Source organism: Apostichopus japonicus, chromosome 9, assembly GCF_037975245.1.
Source record: "Apostichopus japonicus isolate 1M-3 chromosome 9, ASM3797524v1, whole genome shotgun sequence".
Classification (NCBI taxonomy): Eukaryota; Metazoa; Echinodermata; class Holothuroidea; order Aspidochirotida; family Stichopodidae; genus Apostichopus; species Apostichopus japonicus.
The window spans coordinates 23,312,872-23,325,800 of NC_092569.1; the positions used below are offsets into that span (position 1 = coordinate 23,312,872).

Below are 12,929 nucleotides of genomic sequence, written 5' to 3' on the forward strand. Positions count from 1 at the left end.
AGTGATATACAGTAGCTTTGAAGAAAACTGGGAAGCAATGTGGATAAGACAAGGACGATCAATCTAGCCCCTAAAACACTCTCCTTCGGTATTGCTCCAAAGCCGGCAAGGTTGTCTTCATTCTGCACCTGTTGCGACACTAGATCCAAGCAGTGGCATAGTGACTGTGGAGAGGGGCTGCTACAAGCACCACCAGTTATTGGTCTGCCTCCCCCCCTTCCCACCTCCCAACAAGAAGATTTGCAGGTAACCCTCCCCCCTAGAAAAACACTGGGGGCTCCCCAAAGCCATGTGGGTTTTGTGATAAATATCTCAAATTACTGGAGAGAAAGTTGAAATACTAGCAACAAACTCAATTACATTCCAACCACTGCAGATCCAAGGTGGGCCCATACCAATCACGCACGTTACACAGTCCTGAAGTGGTAACGTTCCCTATCGAATGTTTCCCTAAAACTAGGGATGTACGTCAGAAATCACGGTACCTTGCAAAGTAATGTGTGACCCTGGATCATATCCCCACTCTTTCAAATGATGCAACCTGAAATGTGGCACGCCAGGTGGTCCTGATTCCTTCTTCAGTAAGGCCTTTGCTTTAATAGCTTGTTGTAGTGTTTCATGTGTGGAATTGCATGCAGTGTTTATACAAACTCTACTATCATTCTTATCGACAAAACATCACTCTTCAATGTGCACGGTTATATACGACACAATCATGAACACAACACTGGCTGGCAAAAGAACGACAGTGACCTTAACGTCATAATGTCCCACGTTTTGCTACAAAAAGTAATGTTAAATGACAAGATCGAACGTGACATCATAAGACGAGATAAAAAGCTTACTAGTACAACGGACTCCGGCTGCTCCAACGTCAGGATCAGTACCCATGCCATTGCAGGTATCGTTGAAAGTCTGTGGACAATCTGTTATGTCATCTTCAGTTCCCAAGCAGGCCACATCTTTTACGACCACAGATCCGTTCCCTTCGCCAAACACCGGCGGGGCGGTGGTGGAGTTTGCCGATGGATAACCCATGAGGCGACAGACCACAGTGGCATCCTTCATGTCCCATCCGAGGTTACAGATGGTACCCCAACCGTTGTTTTGGTAAAGCTCCACTCTACCCTCAAATGGGTCTGCACCGTCCACAAGGCGAATCTTACCTGTCATAGATCAGAGCAGAACAGAGTAAGGAATCAATTGATTGAGTGATTTATTCATATATTTATCATGCACGATTTACAAACTTGCACAATATTGCTGGTCCACACAGAAGTAACAGTCATGAGCCCAGCATGTGCAATTCTACTGACACCACATATAGCCTACCAGAGATTGACTATGTAGCTATGAATGACCTATCCCTACGACCTAAACTTGGGTAAAGATACCGGGAGGCAAACCAGATGTTAAATTATTCCAGCCAATTTAGACTGATCCATGCAGAACAGTGATTTTTCCATGTATGTCAACTACTAGCTGACCAGAGATTGACTATGTAGCTATGAAATGACCTATCCCTACGACCTGAACTTGGGTAAAGATACCGGGAGGCAAACCAGATGTTAATTATGCCAACCAATTGAGACTACTGACCCATGCAGAACTGTGATGTTACCATGTATGTCAACTACTACCGATAAACCAAAAATAGCTAAACAGAGCTAAACCAACAGAGCTCTCTACGTGACCCAGCACACGCACACTCTGATTGAAAAAACAGGCTGGCAAAATCACGCATATATTATTTACAGCTGTATATGAAATAGGCTGTAATAATGCACATTATTCAAGTTAAACGACTCCTCCCCCCGCATCAAGTTTTGCTACCTTCCTGCCAGAGAGTTAGTTGACTAAGCTCACAACAAAAGTTGATCATTTGCCAAGAAGAACAATTAATTTTAGTACACTGGATCGTAGGAAAGGAAATTCAAAATGAAAGTATATAATCACAAGAGGGATTGGATACAACTACTGTAGCGTACAATATTGGCTGCAGTTTTCAGAATAACGTCACCATCTACCCAGCATATCCCAGTGGCATATATATGCAAGGGGAAATGGGGGAGGGGCACCTCCATTTTCTGCCATGGAACATGTACAGTCGGGCATTTTCTTACATTCAGTCATGGAATGAATAAGACCGCTCATCCAGGCACAGGACACCCTCAGAGGCCAATGTAAGGCGGGTTGGAAGGTGAGGGACTGTGCACACTCCTTCCCTGTTCATCAAGCTCACTCTATTTTGACTTTTAATTCATATCCCTTCCCACTTGAATGTCACCTTCAACAAACCCAGCCCACCTCCCTCCCCCACCTCCCCCAACACCCTCCCCTGCTTATTTATTAAAAAATGCTAGATCTATCTTTAGCTCTTCCATAACAATTCATGCCTCAACATAAATCTGTTTGTGGAGTTTATATTTATCCTCATCATCCAATCCCTACCTCCCCTCTCAATCCCTACTCATGGTCACTGCCACACCATGTATAGGGATGAAGTAAATTGTAAATATTGCAGGTAAGGAATCCCAGCAGGTACATGAACATTCATAGAGGGCATGGTAGCAACAACAAAAAATCAACTTTTTGCCCATGTTGAGCAAGGTGTTTATATATACTCAGGGGCGTATCCAGGATTTTCCACTGGGGGGGGGGGCGTCAGGCATGAATGATCGCCGTCCTTGGGGATGGGTCTAAGGGGAGGGGTGGAAAATTTTTGCCTCGATAGAGTAACCTCACGTGTTATGCACGGAGCTATTATGGGCTTCCCTCAGGCAGCCCAGAGGCCTTATACACGCCCTGTGCTACGCGATAATACAAACACAATTACCATCTATGTTTCTAAAACTATTATGCCGCCGAACTTCGCCAGAACCTTTCTTTGGCAAACAAAAAATAAAGCATACGGGAGGGGGGGGGGGGTTGAGCGATCACCGACATCTCACATAAAGGTCGTCATCAATTTTTTTTTTTTTTGTGCTAAACTTTTTTTTTTTGGTGACGGCCAATAGGGGGGGCGCGCGCCTGTTGCGCCCCCCCTGGATACGCCCCTGTATACTTACTGTTGCAATATTCATATTATAACCATACATATAACATTACCTGGAGGAAGTCAAAAGAGACTACTACCCTTGCATGAATTATTTGACACATGACAAGTCTATACTAGACACTTCCTGAGAAAGGGTAGTTAATTCGCAGCAGCAGTTCTCACCATTACAAGTAACACTTGCGTCTTCTGTGTGCGCACAGTTATGCGTTGACCATCCTCTGTGGTTGCACGAGCCAAGGTCACTCTCGTCACCGCGGCAACCGAGGTCATCCAGCATGATCTGACCCTCGCCATGTCCAAAGAATGCGCAGCAGTGAGTTGTATTGGCAGAAGAGAAACCAAGTTGTCTACACACACAGGGAGAGAAAAGAACATAGTCAATGCTGACACCCTATCAGAATAATAAAAGCCAAGATATTACAAGTCAAACTTTTCAAACAGTTTCCCCGGTTGTCTCTTGGACAACCTGGGTGTCAATTTATGGTTGTCCAAATGGCAAATTTGGTTGTCTGAATAAATGTACCAAGTTATGAAGACTGATAACTATACAGACTATAGGAGAGATGTGACATGCTGGTGAATGTAACGCTAACTCAAAGTCTTAGACTTTGGGTGGATCACACTGCAGGCCTACTGTACCACTAGTTTTGTTTTATTTCCATATCTCCATAGTGGTTTGAAGGAGCGATACCAAATGATAACCAACCACCTCCAAAAGCTGATTTTGATTGTCCAAACAGACATTCTAGTGGTCTCCAACCACCCTACCATCATTACAATTTTGTGCGGTTGAATGATGTTGATTTTTCTAGTCTAATGGTTATTACATCAATAGCTTGAAATGATGAATTGTAAGTCACACAATGGGCAAGCTCTAGATGTCATTTCTAGATAAGAGCATTTAACGACAATTTGAAAGCCATTGGTGTTGGTTCTGACAGTATAATGTAGCCGCCAGTTTTGTACCGCAAAATACTACATCATCATTTCTGGAAGCTCATGACCCGATTATATGCCTGCTGCAAAAAGTTTAAGTACTGGCATAAAATGTCCCATATACATTACAGCATAAAATGTAAGATATTTGTCTTATGAACTGCATGTACTTTAATTCTTACACTTCAATACATATTAGAAGCAGGTTGATAATGAATCCTTATAATTATGTACTGTCACATCCAAGGCCAGATACAAAGAAGGAAATGAAGCAACAAAGAGACATTTAATAAGGAACTCATGTTTACTGAATCAATCATCAAGTCATGTCGGAATTATCTACCCAAATGCAAGGTTGCCAATTTAACCTTTTAATTAACCTAACTTATTTTGCTGCCCAGATACTTAATAAACAAGGTCAATACATAACATATGGAAACTTGTAACAAGTCGCGACTCGAGTAGATAACATTGTTAAGTAACGTGACTTGAAGAAAAATTGCGATGTTTTTCACCGTGAGAATGAAGGCGCAATTACTAAAACAGTCCAATGTGTAGTTAGGTAGATGGGGAAGTGCAGATGTGGAGTGGGAGACAGGTAAGAGAGGAGCAAAGTAAATTTAATTATACTGGGAGGTACAGAACATTTCATGAATGCAACGAAACAAAAGCTGCCGAGTTAGACAAAGGATTGGATGAAACTCTCTTGCCCCCCCCCTGCCGTCCCCAAAGAAAAAACAAATGCAATTCCAACAGCTACTCCTCAGTGAATTATTTTGGATTCAGGCTAAATGTGGACACAACCTAAAGATGCATAGGCAGTAGGGAAGCTTATATCAGCTTGGCGGAAATGTTTAGGATCAATGTTGTGTTTCTGACTCGAAAACATGTAATTTTATACTTTATTTCAGGTTTCTAATTTAGATAAGATTTCTGCCCAATTCTGAAATGCAAAGGATAGATTACCCATACGGCAAAGTAGTTGAAAAGACCCATATATTAGTTGATACAAACAGCTGCAAAACTGGTCTAGATTATACTTTAATTAGGATATTTTCAGAGAAACATCCCAAGGTAACTAGGCTGTACTGTAGTTTGGTAATGTAGTAAGTGAACAGCTGGGACCAATCGATAAATCTGGAAATTTATTTCAGCTCAGCCCCAATTTCAGTCCTAACTAATAAAAAGGTCTTCTTGTCCAGCCACAAGCTGCTAGCTAATGTCCAGAAGAGTACGTAGGTAACAACAACTTTTTCCAATATCTAATTGTGAAGATTGAGGATTCTAACCCACTATGAAAACACTGAGGGCCTAGAATGAGTCTTCACAAATGAAGGGGAGGGGGTGGCGAAAATTTGGATTCATATAAACAAATGTTAGATAGCTAATGCTACAAGTTTTGGAGCAATCTCAACTACAGTATGACAAAAATCCTTTACTCCCAAACCTTCACTGCAGATGCTACACTAAATTGCTATAGGCCATCAATATAAATGGGTGGACAAAAAATATTATACACCTCTAGGTGATCTATCTAGGATCTATTATGCTCCATCTCAAACTGGGCGTTACATCAAATCAAATTGAAAGTGAAACAAAAATGTATGTCTGAGTTAATAGCTCAAACAGATTGACACTGTTATGACTAACCCTTCAACTTAATAGAAGATACATCATGACCTTAAATATCTTTTAAGTTATCAGTTATAAGTTAGGAACGTACAACGTTGTTTTGACTTGTCGTGGCCAAAATGCAAATTAGCTTGAACAAGCAAGGATGTTGTCAAAGAGAAAAATGGGGCTAGTATAAATATCATCTGTTTGTCTACTACTTCAATTGGAAGTCGTGTATGAATTGGACATATCCATATCCATATCCTTTCCCTCCTTCACCGATAGACGACGGATATATATATCGAAACAAGACACTAGAAAGTTCACGCCGGCGTTATGACAAGTACGAAGACTTGTATCACCCTTGTACCAGGCGCAACGGTAAAGTGCTGTAAAACTCTCCGGAAAAAGGCAGCCATTTCTCAGAGAATATCAGCCCTTGATAGGAAGTCATATCTTCCGTCCGGGAGATATCCTAAATAGCTATTGACCCATGGTAACTTCCTTTCAACAAGAACACTAATCGCTATATCTGCGATGAAAGTCAACTAACAGAAGCCTGCACGGCTATTTTATAGTATATAGTATACAGTATATATACCAAAGACATTGTGCAGTACACTACACAATGTCGTATATGAATGATACATGTCAATGTTGGCAAATTGCCATTTCTTTTGGGGGTGTATCTATCTCTCGGTACCAGGGCGCTATATTGCACGTATACTATCCCCTTCTTAGAATGCAAACAAATTATGCTAAGTTAAAAACTGGATACCGGTAGACTCTTAATATGAGGAAGTCATTTATCATTCTTGGAATAAGAGATATTCATGAGCTAATACTGTAACTGCCATTGCCACAATAAAGAAAACTGACATTAAACATGTGGAAAGGTAGATATGTCATTAAATGTCATAATTTCAGTTACGTTTTTCCCCTTCTTGTACTAACAGATGAGGTAACACTGTTCCCTGAAACCACACTGACCTATAACATGTCCTGTCTGTCTGCACAAAACATTAAACAACGTCTACAATCTGTTGACTACCATTTCAATTATATAAATATATATATATATATATACATATATATAATGAGTAGGAAACTCCAGAACAGTGAAAAAACTTCCATCCTCCCACCGGGATTCGAAACCAGGCCTCTCACTTTATTTGCAGACACCCTAACCACTAGGCTATGGAAGCTGATTGTATGTCCAGAGGTTTGAAACCGGTAAGGAAGGTTGTAATTCCACTGTAGGCGTTTGTCACCTGTATCGAACAATACTAGTTCTTTTTTGGTGACATATTTGCCTTAATCTAGAGATCAAACATGATGCTAACCACCTCGAAATCATTTGTGATTCCTAAAGCCAGATCTCGAAAGGGATACTTTGAACAGACTTTGTTAATGTACTGGAGGTAAACAACAAAGGAAAATGAATATAGATATAACTGAAATCGTAGTGAGTTGGAAAATCCAGAACAGTGAAAAAAACTTCCAGCCTCCACCGGGACTCGAACCCAGGCCTCCCGCTTTATATTCCGACACCCTAACCACTAGGCTATGGACACTATGTATATATATATATATATATATATAATTGAAAATGTAACGAGAAGGAAAATCCAGAACAGGGAAAAAACTTCCAGCCTCCACCGGGATTCGAACCCGGGCCTCCCGCTTTATATGCTTTATACACTTTATATACATATATATATATATATATATATATATATACAAATAGATATGAACAACTTGCCAAAAGAGCAAAAAAAATTCTAATGTCATTTTGGATATCACTAGTATTAATGTTCCTTTGTACGTACACAAGGCTGAAGACTTGATCAAGTCTAAATATGACATCATCGAGCCACATATCCGTCATGATTTTTTTGTTTATCTTTCTGATATCACGTTTCCTTTTTGTAAAGGAGATGGGTTTTGCAAATGCTGAATCAGTAAGAAGAAAAATATATTGGGAGCTCTTGAGATGCCTTAATGACAGCACTGGTTTCATTGTCACTAAAAATTGCTAATCACCACTAAGTCTTGTAATGGACAGAATGACATGAACTGCAAGATTTAGTCATTCAAGCTCAGCATTCTGTAGTGTCCAATCTGCCAATGATATTACTGTACCTGCAAACTACGTTGGCCTCAGACATGTCCCAGCCATCGTCACATACTGTTCCCCACTCCCCCTGGTAGTAAACCTCGACTCGGCCCTCGGCAGGATTCTGACCGTTCACCAACCTCACATCTCCATCCACAAATTCTGAAAAGAAATAGAATTTCATATCAAAACCTATAATGTTAGACGATAAACTTACTAAAGAAAAAAATTACCTGGACCCTTAAACTAATATGCTTCATACATAGGCAGAGTTCAAAAGGGGTGCTCTTTACTTATCCGATACGGCAATCTAAGAACTAAACTGATTGTCATAAAACCGAAAACACAAAAACATCTACACGGCCCATCCCCAACCGATCGATCCTACACATTCACGTACCATCTATCGGCGGATGCTTATATACAGAAAGCGGTTCGGACTGAATAGGGATACCCTATTTTATTCATTTGTTGTTCACAAGCAGTACGAAGTCCCACATACAGAAGAAATACCGATTATGAGCACCTGGGTACGAGGCTTAATTAAACAAATAGCGTTCTCTCGGTATTGAATTAGTTCGGTGAACGAATCTTCTACGATGGTAGAAGTAAAAATTTGTGAGTAAACGACCGCATTAAGTCAATCCAAGCATTTCGTTCTTTGTCCTTTGCAGAAGAATCGATGTAATATGTTATTATATTGTTTCTTTTATGACATGACACATACAAACACATACTTCACATATAGGCTATAGCTGCAATGCTGGAATGTATAGCGTGGCGTATGGCTTGGGTTAATATTTCTCGGAAATCACAATTTTGTGTTTGTCAAACGTATCAAACTCAGACACCGTTCAAACAGCTGCTCTGTGCTTTCATTCAAACAACATCTGCAGATTTTATGAATTTTTCATCAATGGGTATTGAGCTACTAGTTTTTTTGTTTGTTTTTTTCTTCTTTTTAATTTCCCCTTTTCAATCAATTGGAGCTAGTATGATAACGTCACAACGACGTACAGAGTGGAATCTCTATACGGCACGACATTCCCTCCTAAAATCATACGGTTACCCTCGATGGACGCCAAACGGTGTACTATCAGGAAAGAGGTCAATTTGTGTATGGAAAGTTAGTTCTTACATGATGCTGTAATCTATTGCGTTTCTGTAACATGTAAACAGAACACAGTAGATAACTTACATTAAACCTTTCCTCTTTTGAATAAATGTACATAAGATAGAAACTGTCGCCTCACAACCCCAGGCTGTGATATAATCCAATCAAGGACTTGAGGGCTTGTTCATATTTGAGAACGCAAGGAGGATCTGACCCCCCCCCCGCCTCCGACGCCCCGCAAGGGCGATCAAGATCGTACTGAGCATCAGACCGCAATCAGACCGCAATAGTGATCCACCTTTTCGGGGGAATTCGTGACCCCGGAAAGGCGACCAAAAAAACTGTAATGTAAACGCTTGGAGGATCACGCGACCCGGCATTTCCGGTTTCTGATGCGTCACTACTACCGCATACAATACTGGGTTAAATGCAAAATGGCGGGAACTCAATATAGCCTATAGCGCCAACGTCTGAAACTTGTGATACTGTGGAAGCGGCGTAAATGCATGAATGTGAAGTTCAAGTGAAAGGCACTATCATCCTTTGATCTTCTACTTTAGCTTTTCACCCGCCATGATTTTGCTCGACATATGTGTGGACCTACCAACCTTTTTGTCACGAAAATAGGGGTATATTAACATGTTTATGTAAAAAATTAGGAGATTCCTAGAAAAAAATATATAAGTTTAGTATTTTGCAGCTTAAATGTTCTAGCAAAATATACCGTGTAGAACTAGAAACAGAACAATGGTGTTGAGATAAAAACACAACGTTAACAACGAGGAAAACACAACATACATTTATAACTTGAGTTTCACCGCATCTTGCGTAATACTACACTGTCGCGTTTACTGCAGTAACGTTGTCTTGATTTTGGTATGAGTTTAGTCTACTTCACACTTCAAAGTTTCCGCAATTTAGGAATTGTTTTGGGAGTACATTTAAATTGTACCAGTGAATGACTCGTGTGATAATACCGTGAGATTTGAACATGAAACCGCGGGAAAAGTCGGGATACTGGTCGAGATTCCCGGGAACACAGAGACAGTTGACGGGTCTGCTTTGTGCGTCGATCCAAGACAAATTTCCTGCCTTAATTACAGATTCCACGGAAGAATAATATATCTAACTGACAACAGCGAAAGTTTACATTAGCCATTTCCTTCGTCGACCCAAAGCTAACAAATCCTTTTTCTTTTTGTATCTCCGGACGCAATTTGAAACTTCGCATACCTTCGATACCTAACCATTTTCATAAACGACAACAAGAAAGCTATGACTGCTAATACAGCGATTCTAGCGTCCATTTCCAAAATTTTGGCGAAGAAAAAGTTAAGATATACTTGTGAACAGCCTATATCGGTAGTTGTCGTGGAAGGGGTACACCGTACCTTTACAGCACATTATATCGCAACGCTGTATATTCGATGTAGCATAATAGCTGCAGAAGTCCCCCACGCGGTAACAATCACCGTGACCGTTACACGCTTGCGCAATGCTTCGTCCGTTCGTTCGTACGCTCTTGATCCGGCACGCGTTCTCCAAAGTGATCCAGCCCCGGGTTAAGTATTATTACCCTCCCTAAGTGATAACGATATCCTGATATCAATTGCGTTCTCAAATGTGAATAAGGCCAGAAACGGAACCCTAACGGAAGTAATGAATACATGGTTAACATTCGATCACTTATATAGTAAACCTGGAAAAACATATGTTGAAAATGTTTACCAATTCACGAAATTGAAACTATCTGTATACCAGTCTATGGTGCCGTCATTAATGTTACGTCCACAACGAGTATGGGTATATGTATATCTCCTGTCGTAAAAGACGGAGCCTGGAAGTTCAGGCTTTTCACCCTCTTTTTATGTTATTTAAAATTTGTTATACCTGCCCATGGGTTGGTGGGAGGAGTGATGATAGACAATGGAGACAAATTGACAATAGACAAATGAGAGACAATGAGTGAATATAGACAATGGAATAAATGAGCGGGGTGGGGCTAGGTGATATCATGCATAAGAGTTAGAGTTAGAAGTATTATAAGGCATTCAAAATCCGCAAGTGATGGAATTTCGATAACCTTGCGATTTACCACTTTCATCGCACCTGCTAAAAGACCCTACTAAAAACAATTGAACCATTATACAGTCCACACACTAGTTTAATTCGTAACAGCAAGTAAATTCATGTACGTTAATTACTGGCGGATGTGTCAGTGACATACAAAATGTCTATAAGCCTCTACACACTCTGCAAAACAGCATATATATTAACTGCATGGAAACTGCGTGTGTGCATTTCGGATAAATGTAAACAGTCACGTTGATATCATCATCATCATCATCATCATCCCCTCTTTAATGACAAATTGGCCATTTCATGGTCGTCAATGTTTCCGTTAATTCAGGCTGGTAGGGTGGAAGAACAATCGATAACTTATAAATGATTTCAAGAATGACTGTAGGCATATATACAATTAAATTTTGATATGTTTGTAGATCATATCATACACACTGCTATTAGTCCATGCAGGTTGGATTTCTGCAACAATTATTTTGGATGTTAAATAAATGACCCCGGTTATTATTGTCAATTCAAAGTGAGGAGACCATTGCGCCTAATGCACAGACGGTTAGGGTCAGCTCTCAAATGCAACGCACCCCTCAATGGGACTGAAGAAACTAGAAACGTGGTTAGTAAGTCGTGGCCCACACTAGGTGTCGTGTATGGTGTTTAAGTGGTACATGTTTCACAGACGATGAGTGAGCAATTTTGTAGGGGATATCTAGTTCGTGTATTATAAGTCTCCGTCGATATTTGTAAGTATTGCTAAACCTGTACGACATCCTGAGTGTAAGCCAGTGGCGTAATACGCGGCGGCGGTCGCCCCGGGGACCAGTCGGGAGGGGGAGGTTGTCATGCCACATACTGATCATATAATCAGTCCAAAGCTTTGCCAAAGACAGCACCATTTTGCATTTAAGCCACCTGACACAAGCAAAAGTACCCCCCCCCCACATTGACTCCACCCTCCCATTATACCCCTCCACCAGTATTGCTGGACACATGGTACCTCGACCAGTACATTGCAATAATATGTGTAGACTATATCGTAAGAATTGGAGTGACGTCACTGCAGAACACTGTAGAGTGGACTAATTGTTTAGATGGGGTGGACTTAAATAGACCTACTGAATTAGTGTGCAGGGTCGAAACATTGTTAAAAGGGTGGGTGGGTGGGGGAGGGGTCTTACATACACTTCTGAACTAGTGTGAAGGGTCGATGCATTTAAAGGGGGAGGGGGGTCTTACGTAGACCTACTGAATTATTGTGCAGGGTCGATACATTTTTAAAGGGGGGGGGTCTTACATATACCTACTGAATTAGTGTGACGGGTAGATACATTGTTAATCGGGAGGGGGGGGGGAGTCTTACATAGACCTACCGAATTAGTGTGAAGGGTCGAAACATTGTTAAAGGGGGGGGGTCTTACATATACCTACTGAATTAGTGTGACGGGTAGATACATTGTTAATCGGGAGGGGGGGGGGGAGTCTTACATAGACCTACCGAATTAGTGTGAAGGGTCGATACATTGTTAAGGGGGGGGGGTCTTACATATACCTACTGAATTAGTGTGACGGGTAGATACATTGTTAATCGGGAGGGGGGGGGGGAGTCTTACATAGACCTACCGAATTAGTGTGAAGGGTCGAAACATTGTTAAAGGAGAGGGGGTCTTACATATAAAGTACCTACTGAATTAGTGTGCAGAGTCGATACATTGTAAATTGGGGGGTGGGGGGGTCGAATACAGACAAAGTGCACTCAAGTGTGCAGCGTGCCCACTTGCCCTACCATCAGCTTCCTCTGTCGGCAATTACTCAACGCACTGGGTTTGTGTAACTTGCCTGTAGTATTACTTTATAAAGCGATGGTTTATGCCTACGCCTGTAGTGCATTATTTGACTGTTTACTATACCGAGATAAACGATGAGCTTAGGGAGGGGGAGGGGGGAGGGGAAGGGGGAGGGGGTTAGTACGTTTTAACAGCTTGATATATTAATCAACACGGCGACGGATAAAG

The 12,929-nt window shown here is 41.1% G+C and overlaps 1 protein-coding gene across 5 annotated transcripts in view; it reads right to left on the minus strand.

Annotated features, from left to right (window-relative positions):
- Positions 1-12,929, minus strand: part of LOC139973006 (scavenger receptor cysteine-rich domain superfamily protein-like) — a 63,230-nt gene that overhangs the window by 27,623 nt on the left and 22,678 nt on the right. For all 5 annotated transcript variants that reach the window (XM_071979347.1, XM_071979348.1, XM_071979349.1 and 2 more), the window contains 3 exons: positions 7,751-7,886; positions 3,221-3,405; positions 846-1,166 (listed from right to left, as the gene is read on the minus strand). In XM_071979347.1, coding sequence (XP_071835448.1) covers positions 846-1,166; positions 3,221-3,405; positions 7,751-7,886 — 642 coding nt within the window. The remainder of the gene's footprint in view (positions 1-845; positions 1,167-3,220; positions 3,406-7,750; positions 7,887-12,929) is intronic.